The sequence below is a fragment of the Channa argus genome, chromosome 20 (assembly GCF_033026475.1).
Source record: "Channa argus isolate prfri chromosome 20, Channa argus male v1.0, whole genome shotgun sequence".
NCBI lineage: Eukaryota > Metazoa > Chordata > Actinopteri > Anabantiformes > Channidae > Channa > Channa argus.
The window spans coordinates 19845615-19857170 of NC_090216.1; the positions used below are offsets into that span (position 1 = coordinate 19845615).

At 37.8% G+C, this 11556-nt stretch overlaps 1 protein-coding gene across 3 annotated transcripts in view; it reads right to left on the minus strand.

Annotated features, from left to right (window-relative positions):
* Positions 1-9846, minus strand: part of rogdi (rogdi atypical leucine zipper) — a 41619-nt gene extending 31773 nt beyond the window's left edge. The window contains exons 1-2 of one of the 3 annotated variants that reach the window (XM_067488558.1): positions 9509-9830; positions 7484-7555 (exon numbers count right to left, since the gene is read on the minus strand). In XM_067488558.1, coding sequence (XP_067344659.1) covers positions 7484-7555; positions 9509-9580 — 144 coding nt within the window. In that variant the 5' untranslated portion in view covers positions 9581-9830. Of the gene's footprint in view, positions 1-7483; positions 7556-9508 lie in introns of all 3 variants that reach the window. The other 2 variants (XM_067488560.1, XM_067488559.1) reach the window with 2 other exon arrangements.
* Positions 9847-11556: the final 1710 nt, after the last annotated feature.

The following is an 11556-nucleotide window of genomic DNA, read 5'->3' on the forward strand; positions in this document are numbered from 1 at the left end:
AAAGAACTTCAAATTTTGATTCGTCTGACCACAGAACAGTTTTCCACTTTGCCAAAGTCCATTTTAAATGAGCCTTGGCCCAGAGAAAACACCTGCACTTCTGGATCATGTTTAGATATGGCTTCTTTTTTGACCTATAGAGTTTTAGCCGGCAACGGCAAATGGCACGGCGGATTGTGTTCACCGACAGTGTTTTCTGGAAGTATTCCTGAGCTCATGTTATGATTTCCATTACAGCAGCATTCCTGTATGTGATGCAGTGCCGTCTAAAAGCCCGAAGATCATGGGCATCCAATATGGTTTTCCGGCCTTGACCCTTACACACAGAGATTGTTCCAGATTCTCTGAATCTTTGGATGATATTATGCACTGTAGATGATGATAACTTCAAACTCTTTACAATTGTTCTCTGAGAAACTCCTTTCTGATATTGCTCCACTACTTTTCGCCACAGCATTGGGGGAATTGGTGATCCTCTGCCCATCTTGAATTCTGAGAGACACTGCCACTCTGAGAGGCTCTTTTTATACCCAGTCGTGTTGCCAATTGACCTAATAAGGTGCAAATTGGTCCTCCAGCTGTTCTTTATATGCACATTTCACTTTTCCGGCCTTTTATTGCTACCTGTCCCAACTTTTTTGGGATGTGTAGCTCTCATGAAATCCAAAATGAGCCAATATTTGGCAAGGCATTTCAAAATTTCTCACTTTCAAAATTTGATATGATATCTATATTCTATGTGAATAGAATATAAGTTTACGAGATTTGTAAATTTTTGCATTCCTTTTTTATTCACAATTTGTACAGCGTGCCAACTTTTTTGGAATCAGGTTTGTATATAAAGTAAACCGTCTTAACAGAGCCTTGTGGACTTATGAGCTGGTAAGTTTCATCATTAACATGAACAAATTGGAATCTTAAAAGTAAGATTAAAGTCAACCTAGTACAGTTCCTTTAATCCCAATTAGATGTTCCAGTCTCTGTAATAAAAGGATGTGATCAATGGTGAAGATCGTTGGTGACTTTTACCAGGACTGTTTCTGTACTGTGATGTACTCTAGGTCCTGAATGAAAGTCTTCAAACAAGTTATTCCTTTACAGGTGGTCGCAAAATTGCTTTTAAACTACCTTTTCAAGGATTTCATATAGAGGGGAGACTGGATAGATAATATTTATATAAATGTGTATAGTAATGGTAAGGTGTCCTTGAGCAGTCTAGTCGAGAAATGATGTAGCAGACATTTTCATGAGGTAATAGTTAAGTCAGGAAGCTCTATCGGTAAAATTGCAGTCTAACAGGGATCGGGGCCTTATTGATGATTCTAGCACTGTTACATATGAAGATCTATCTGTAACATTCGTGGGAAGGACATGGTGAAATTTTTACCTAATAGCTACAATTTTTGTCATAATGAAAGTCATTAAGTCATTGCTGCTAAGAGTTAAGGGAATACTACGCTGGAGGACTATGGCTCTTTGTCAGCCTGGCTACAGTGCTGAAAAGACACCAGGGGTTGTTCTTTTTTTCTTTATTAATGTTGACTAATAGGCTCTTCAGGTGTTACGTAGAGCCTTTTTATAATTAAACGTTTTTTCCAGGCCAAGCACTATTCTTTTAAGTTGAAGAAGAAGAATGCCACTTATTTTATAACATTTGTGTTGCAACGTGAAGGAATTTTGTTTGATGGCAAATTTATAGAAAAAGAAATGAAAAAAACAAATACATAAAATCACATGTACATGATTGGAGTCCACCTGTGGAAAACTCAATTGATAGGACATGACTTGGAAAAGCATACACCTGTCTATATAAGTCCAAGGAATTGTCTGTAGACCTCCAAGATAGGATTGTATCGAGGTCAAGATCGGGGGAAAGGTACAGAAAATGTTTTTGCTGCATTGAAGGTCCCAGAGAGCACAGTGGCCTGCATCATCTGTAAATGGAGGAAGTTTGGAACCGCCAGTAATCTTCCTAAAGCGGACAGAACGGCAATCGAGTGAGAAGTCTTAGTCAGGGAAATGACCAAAAAACTGAAGGTCACTCTGAAAGAGCTCCACCGTTTTTCTGTGGAGGGAGAACCTTCTGGAAAAACAACTATTTCTGCATCAGGCCTGTATGGTAGAGCAGCTAGACAGAAACCTCTCCTCAGTAAAGGGCACATGAGAGCCCACCTGGAGTTTACCAAAAGGCACCTGAAGGAGTTTCAAACCATGAGAAACAAAATTCTCTGGTCTGATTTACCAAAGATTGAACTCTTTGGCCTGAATGCCAAGTGTCATTGTTTTTGAGAAATTTTGAGGAAAATAATTTTAGAAAAATTGAAATATGGCTGTAACATAACAAAATGTGGAAACATTTAAGCGCTTTGAATACTTTCCGAATGCACTTGTACGTATTTGGGAGTTGTGAGGGGATAACGGCTGTAAGGACACCACAGAGAGGCGTGTAGGACTGGATCTCTGAATCCTGGGCTCAACTCTGGATTGTCATACTTTTGGTTGCGTAATTAAATCAGCGATTTGTCTTGATAACAGAGCTGCAGCATCTAAAGTAGGTTGGATGCCATCTCTCCTAATAAGCCCAGGTTTTCCCCGAAAAAGGTTTCCAATCTCTATCCCACTCGACCACTCTCTCTTTCTCTATGTCATAGACAGCAGCAGCATTACTTTTTATTTCCTAGAAATTAACGCAAATCTCCAATGTAGGAGCTCATGTGTTCAAACCTACCTGGACTTATTTTAATATAATATCAAGATCGATTATAATATCAATAGAAACATGTCTTCTTAAATATAGTGACAGAAAATGCAAAGTTTCTGGGTTTTAAGTGTTCCTGTTACTGTTGATAGATGCTGTGTTTCATTTTCAGTCTGACTTTATGTGGAATGAAAATAAGGCGGCATTGCTCCATTCATACAGCTTTTCACCACTACAGCATAGTAATCCAATAATCTCCCACCAACAGATATATCTGAACTAGCTTTAAAAATAAGATTATTGCAAGATTATTGATTGATTATTAAAGGCTGCAGGTGGAAACACACGTTGACTGAATGAGGGAGAGATTGCTAACAGGGCACTGTCTGAAATCCGATAGAAATTGAAACAAACACTAAGTGTTTCGTAGAAGCCAAATATGTCAATTTTCCCTGCGGGATCTTTTCACCTGTGCATGTCTCCTCTCTCCTTCCCTCTGCCTGCTCTCTCACTCTACTGCGATAATACCCCTCATGTGTTTATAATATTAAGCTTTGGTTGTTCCATATTCAATGTTTACGCAAAACTAAAGTTTGTTTCCATATAAAAAGGTTCAACATTACATATCTGGAGAGAAGAAAAACCTGCGTACTCATCCCAGTTTTTAATTTTGGCTAACTGTGAATTTGAATTTGACACCCCTGCTTTAAGGCAAGTAATGTCACCTAAATAAAATTTTTGAACTGCAAGTTCAGGGTAAAAATCACAGTTTGCCCTGTCAAAATATGTGACATTAAAGTTTTAGCAATTATGAGGAGAAAACAAAGCTATAACATTATGCTGCTATATAAACTGAGACTTCCTACTGTAAAACTTGACTGATGTCATATGGGAAGAATTGTAGTCCTGAATGCTCTTGTTATCTGTTGAGTTATTGCTGCTACTTTTTAAAACTTTGCAAACAGCCAGCACGTTTTTGTGTAACCCAGAAAATAAATTACTTGATAAGATAAAATATATTGCAAGGGTTTCCGCTGTTAAATTACTTGAATCATAACTGTATGTGATAATAACATCTTTACAATTTCAATAACTGATAATTTGGCATAAACAAATAAGAGGGACACTTCAGCTCAGTCATCCTGCGATGGTGGAATGAACTACAAACTCTGCATGCGCAGCAACCTCCCTCCCAATGTTCAAAAACCTGCTGAGAACTCAACTCTTCAACACCTTCCTAAGTTACTTTCTGCTCTTTCTTGCACGTGCGTCTCATGAAACGTAAACACATCTACTGATAACAGTTTGCTATATTCTTTTCTTGCCTAGTACCTCTGGATAAAACCATATGCCAAATGACTAAATGTAAATGTAAAATGTGCTGTGTCTACAGTAGTGACACCTACAGGTTAAGCACTGGTTTATGTGTAGATGTGTTTTTTTAAGCAAAGCACCACCTTTTGGTGGTACCTTGGATTTGCATGAAAGAGGCTCAAATGGGTGCAGTTTCTTTAAAATGTATACACCCTCTAGCAGGCAACAAAAGAAGGGGGGGTGCTGATGTAGCCCACATATGCTGTATGCAGCCCACAGAGCTTGCTGGACACCACCTAGACAGTCAGTGGTTGAATGGCGACATGTGGTTGTACATGTCATCACTGGTAAGATTTGGCAGGGGTCCAAAGAAAACTTAGGAGTCCAACATTGTTTTAAAAATGTTACACACTTGATTCAATGTAAATTTTAATGACATCCAATTTGTGTAATCGGGGGTCGTATCTCCTCTGTGAATAATGAACTTACTGTACAGTATTTATATTTAGTTTCAAATATGATTCACTTTCACTCACTCTGGCTCCAGGAATACATTTGACTATGGACTCTCTAACTTCACATTTATATAGAGCTATAGAGCTGCCAATTATTAGAGTTGGTTTTTCAGCTGATGTGTCGCTGAGTGGGGAAAACTGATTGGAAAAGTGAAACGAATGGTGATGATCCTTAGGTGTCTGTTTAGCATTGGATCTTCTACGAACCGTCACCCAGCTTACCTGGCTTCCCAGCTACTCAGGAACTGCCAGGGGACAACTAACAGGGGCTACGCTATGTTGGTCCGCACCAGCTACTGGGACCCAACTAGTGTATTATTTTCAATTGTGCAGAGCCGTGCTTCCAATTCCCAAAACCTCGCCTCTAAAGTTGCAAAAACCTTACAATTGTTACAAATACCATTACTGCTAAAGAAAGCAGAGGAAAAACATGAGACACACTGAGAAAGTAAGAGAAGGTAGGTTAAATTTTGATGTAGCTAACATTAGCTAGTTACATATTTTAGAAGAGCAGGTGCTTGTGTAATACAAGCATGTGTTACACCTCATGTAGTAATCCTTGTGCAAAGAAATCACTTAAGTCAAATATTGTACAGTCCTTCAGCAAAACACAGCAGTTTGTAGAAAACAGGAAGTGACACAATACAATACAATAAAATACAATACGCTGGCTGCAGGAGGAGCTTGCCTCTCCTGTCTTATTGTGGAGCTAATGTAAGTTCGAACTCAACAATGTAAAGAAACAACCAAACATAAACAAGGTTCAGAAACATTGTCACCAACTTTGAGCCCAGATTCTTTTTAAATAGACAAAATTTGAAATTCTTACTTTTAATCGTAGATACCACATCCTCCATGCTGAAGAGAAGAGTCTCACTTATCTTTGTCATTATATATGTATATCTGTATAGTAGTCTATATTCCAAACAGCGATTTTTCTGAATATTTATTATTATTCAGGTCATTATTCAGGTAAAGTGGCATTTACAGGAATATATAAAAATTTTTTTTTTACACACAATAGTCCAGTAATTTGTAGAGTCCATCAATTTGTAGAGACATGAATTAATATCTATAATATTTCAGCTTGTAATAAAGCATATTGTAACATATACGTGCCTCCTCTAATGCTTCCACCTCTGATGCCTCCAGTGTAGTCTCTGCCAGAGGTGCAATACCTTCTTTTAGAAGGTGTGTTTCTCTGAAGAAAATAATTTTTTGATACAGTTTATGTAGTATTAACATATCTACTACACACACAATAATGCTACAGCACAAGGAATTTCTGCATGTCTGCCGTGTAGTACTACATAGTACAGTTGACTTTGTGTACGTATAGAGCACACAACATTCTACAACTTTACCAGAAAAAGAACAGACAAGTACATGCATCACATTATAATTCCACCCAGCGAGACAGTATGAGCCAAGACTCATATGAGTAATTTTGCCTGGTAATGAGGCAGTGGACCCTTTTCATAACTAAAACTGTATAACAAGCCAGTCACTCACACGTCCAAGCCCCTTTCCAAATAATGTTTTTGTAAACAGAAATGCACCTTCTTTTTTAGCCACAAGAGCATTGCAGTGTATGTTTTTCTTTCTTTATTTTTTTTTTGTCCTTTCGGCTTATCCTGTGAGTTCGCCACAGAGGATCGTGGTCCGCATGTTGATTTGGCACAGATTTACGCTTGATGCCCTTCCTGACGCGACCCTCCCCAATTTCTACCGGGCTTGGACCGGCACTGCACAGCTCGGGAGGGGAGTTGGCTGTTACAGAACAAATATAAAATAATAAACCAACTGGCACTTTCCAGCTGTTTTGAAATTGAGCAAAGTAGTTTGTTTGATTAATTTAGTTCATCTTTTCTATAACTTAAAATTTTTGAAGTAACACCAAAGAATGTGCCATATCATTCTTGACAGCTTTTGCCAAAACTATGTTGTGGTCTCAATACTCAAAATTAAACCTACAGTGGACAAGCCAGTAACAAACTCTTGTTATTGCTAATAGTTACATGCAGTTACAGTAAGTCAGTCCTAATTAATGTGATATACTAATGGCAGAATGATGACATTGCTAGCTAGATAATCTTGCCAACAGAAACAATTTAGCTTTAGAAACTTACTCATCCAGAAGGAAGAACGGCGTATCCACATCCAATTTCAGTCATTTGGCTGCTTTTAATGCTCTCCATCTCAAAAAAGCCAAACCAATTTCAAATATGGTTTAAGTTCTCCCTTGATCCCACTCTCTGCCAAAGAACTTGTGTTATTTGTCACACACCTCGAGAAACACGAGGTGTGTGACAAACAAGTGTCAGGCCAGTATTAACAACACCAGATCAGCTGCTTCTGTGGTTGTAACTTCTTATCAGACATTTCAGCTAATAGAAGCAGTTTCAAATTATCTGAGGTGAGCCAGAGTGGTGTGAAAATGGTAAGTTAATGCTACTTTCATTACAGTTTTTATATTCACAATCATGTTTTCTGCTTTCTCTTCCTCTCCCGCAAGTGCAGAATGAGCAGTGGTACAGTACATGCTTGTTGGCTCTCTTTTCCGTGGTGTGTTCTAGCCTCACTTGTTGGCTCAGATGAAGCCAATGTGACCCAATAAAGCAGCTAGTAATTGTTAGTGCTAGCTCTTTAATGTTGGCTTGGTGTCTCTTAATTTTCAATGTGAGATAACTGTAATGAAATCATTCTGACACCAACAGAGTTGTTCTCTACAGAGGTTTTGCAAGTTCAATGCACTGCACTTGATAAAACAAAAGGCAAAATAGGGAAATTTAGAAAAAAAGACCGTGACTGTCATAAAATGTAATATTAGTAGCCTTTACAAGTAAACAAATCTTTACATGTAAAAGTGTTGGAATGGTCATTTAGGATTGTGATAATAATTTGTACCACATCACCTAGACATAAATACAGCCAAAGTATATACATGAACTTTTACCTTAAGGACGTCCTGGAGCTGCTTTAGGACAGCATGCACTTCTTCTTTGAGCAGCCAGTTGAATTCCTCCTCCTATTAAAACAGTAAAAAATTTAGGTTTAACTACGACAAGGAAACTCAAAAACCAATGCAGGAAAATGGAGTCGGCAATAAAAAGCAACATGGAAATTTATGATGAGGTTATTCTGTATTCAATATATCTGTTTCTTATTCTGATGCCAGACTGAAAAAGTTCTGTGTGTTAAAGAAAAACACCTGGTGGACCATTTTTCAGCATCTTAGATCTTACGGGTCCATTCCACCATGTAAAGAAACAACCATATATAAACAAGGTTCAGAAACTGTCTCTATCTTAGAGCCTAAATTCATTTAAAATGGAGGGGAAGAGGGAAACTGTCCTCTGGTCTGACAAAATAAAATGTGTAATTTTTTTCTGGTAATCATAAATGCCACAACCTCCATGCTAAAGAGGTGAGGGGCTGTCTGACTTATCAGTGCACAGTTCAAAAGCCAGCATCTGTGATGTGCACACAAGTAACTTGCTCATCTCTGAAGACACCATTAATGCAAATGATATCTATAAGTTTGGAGAAAAATATGCTGCCATCCAGACATTCAAATAATTACAACAGCATGGTTTTGTAGTAAAATAGGTGCTAAATTGCTGATCTGCTTAAATTCTATCTCTAGCAAAATCTTCAGTTCCTAAACAGTTACGAATTGTTGTTTAAAAGGATGTGATTTAGCACTGTGGTGCATTACTGGCATCAAATTCAGAAGGAGTAAATATTTTCAAATGGCACTCAAAACTTCTCAGTTTCAACATTTAAAATGTTGCCTTTGTATATACTTTTTAATCAAAAGTAGGTTTCAAGTGATTTGTTAATTAGTTTTTATTTACATTTAAAACATCAACCAAAATTGTTTCAGTATGTTTCAGTCAGAAATTTTACAGAACAATGCATTTAGAATTATTTTCCGGTTGCAGTTACTCAATTGCTTCTGTAGCCTTCTATGATAGTAAAATTAATAGGTTTAGATTGTTGAATGTCATTGTGGACTTGGGAATTAGGATTAAGTCACATCAGTGACCAAACAACTTTTTGAGAGAATAATTAAAATAGTAATAGTAATAATCTAAACTGTAATCTTCCTGCATATTGACTATTATTCAAGTCTGCTTTTGGGAAACTGTGGATCACAGTTCATCAGTTGTCCACTAATGTCAGGATTGTTGGTTCAATATCTAGCTCTTCCCCTCATTGATGTGTGAGTGCGTATTACTGTGAGTGCAAATTAATAAATAAGAAGCAATGTAGTAAAATGCAGTACTTTTCAGGTAGAAAAGCACTATGTAACCAGACCATTTATCTCTAATACAGGTTTATACAATTTATAAAACAAGGCTTTTGTGTCCTTTGATAATTTTGAAAATATATCAGTTTTCAAAGACTAATTAACATGCCATCACAGTATCATATTTGCTTCAGACCATTTAAGTGTCCTAAACATGCCAAATAGACCTTCTATGGCAAAAACAGAGTCTTTGTGGATTTTAAAGGTGAACTAATGTTATCTTCGAGGAAAGACCTTCTGGAGTTTTGTCATTGCTGCAGAAATACTGGAAGCTTTAGGGGAATGATCGGCCACTCTGTGACTGCGAAACGCATTAAATCTGCTTCTAGCTTTACTGACAAATCTTGACAGTTAATACACTGAACCGTTACCATATCATTCCCCGGTTACTTCATTAGTAGTACATTCAGTTTATCTGCTGTTATCCGGCGTTACCATACTGACAGGCCCACTGTCAATAACCTAAGTTACAAGAGACCTGCAGCTACTGTCCCTCTCGGCTAACAGCAGCAACGTTAACGCTAGTTATATTGTGCTCAATTGCTTTATGATATTTGTTACAATGTAAAAAATAAAATAAATAAAAAAGAAGAAAAAACAAAACAAAACAACGGGTCAGTCAGTAAACCGGGTACGCATACAGCCAAACCCAGAGGAAAACAAGCTTACCAACACAGCTCTCTCCACTTGACTGGCAGCGGACATCTTGGGTAATTCAGACACAGATCTCTGCTGGTTCATATTTTTGCAAACCTTCGCCTAATGTTGTTAAACCTTTACCTCTTTAGGAACAACGTCTCCCTTTCTGCTAGCTTAGTGGGGGATTTGATCATTTCAGATGCTGTCGGAATTGCGAACAGCTTCATAAACAACTCACGTCAGGTGTAACTTACATATGAAAAGTACGTTTTAGATAAAAAAGACGAGCTGCTGGCAAACTCCAAGTGGCAAGAAGCACAGAGTTATATGTATGTATATATTTTTTGCTATACGTGATGTAATATTTTTCCTACAAGCATTTATACTCCAAACCGCTACGAGGAGCAAGAATGTCAGGATTTACGAGAACTACCTGAATGCAGCATTTATCTGGTCACACATTCGCTATTAAAGTGGCCTCACCCACTCGTGCTCAAGAGGCGTTTTATCTGGGACTCTCGAAGGACCGCTATGACGTGAAAGGGGTTTGATTTATCGACGAATCTGCAAGCAGATGCAGTGCAGGAATAAAGATCATTCTTCAGGAGAGATCTTTACAGCAGAAGCACAATTATATTCTTCACAGGCTGCCCTTTGGATTTATGGACAAACTGATTAGATATTGGTGGTCAGTAGTCTTTGTCTTACGTCCGTCGTATTATTGTCAATGCAATATTACAAGAACGCCTTGAGGAATTTTCACAAACATTTACTTGGACTCAAGGATGAACCAGTTTGAATTTAATGATCAAAGGGGAAGGTCACTGTTACATATGTTTATCTGATTCTTGTAAATGTAATATGTCAAGATCAACTTAAGATTTTTTTAAAGTTGGAACTTTCATCTCTTAATGATTAATTTAACTGTACTGTACACGATACATATTCAGTGACTTGACTTGTTCTTTTCAGGAGGTTCAGGAAACAACAGCTTGAAGTGTTGTTGTTAAAAACAACAACCATAAAATGGACCTTCCAGGTTCAATTTCAATTTCTTCCAATTTCTAGCGGGCTTGGACCGGCACTGCACAGCTGAGGAGGGGAAGAGGGGAATGGGCTGTTAGGGGTTCAGTGTCTTGCCAAGAGACACTTTGACATAGAGCCAAGGCTGGGGATTGAACCACTGACCACTGACCCTGTGGTCTGTGGATGACTGCCTTTACCAACTGAGCTACAGATGCCCCCTGCAGGTGTATTTATACTAAAGCTTATTAAATTCCTCCACTCAGGTAAACTCCATTAATTATTAATCTTAATATTAACTAAATTGTGTGACTTTGTGTTTGACTTTTGAAACAAAATGCCTCCTGTGTGGTTTTCAACCTACTGTTTTAATTATAAGCTCATGAACTCCTTGACCCTTGCATCTCTTGCGGTGGACTTTGGATTTTTTATTTTATGCAGGTGTATGGGCTGAAAATCACAGGCAACCCAACAGTATTGTAGTTTGAAGCCGGTTACACGCAGGTTATACGACCTAGGCATACTGAGAAAACATTTTATTTTTCCCCTTTTAATTAGCTTTTGCACTTCTAAACATTGTGGACACAAATGTAAAAAGGTTTTCAAGGTAAAATCTGAACCTTTAAAAAACAATGCTGTCAATTGTGTTGTATTTCCATCTCAATCTTTTCTAGATCCGAGGGGGAACCTCTATATTGTCTTAATGTGTGTTCTTTATGTCGCATATAAAACAAATCTCTAGAACAGCCTTCTTCCACTTACGAAACATTTCCAACTGGAATTAGCCAGAGAGATCATATTTCTCCTTCATTAGCTTCTTTCCATTGGCTTCCAATAAAATCTACAATAGAATTCAAAACCCTCCTCCTTATACAAAAAGCTCTTAATGGTCAAGCTCCATCATATTTAAAAGACATCCTAGTACCATATCGTCAGATTAGACCACTTCGATCCCCCCCAAATCTAATAAGGTCCTCTCCTCTCTCTATACATTAAGTTGTCACGACCTCATGCTGTTAACTTTCTGTCTTCTCTCTCCCGTAGTTGTGCCTCTC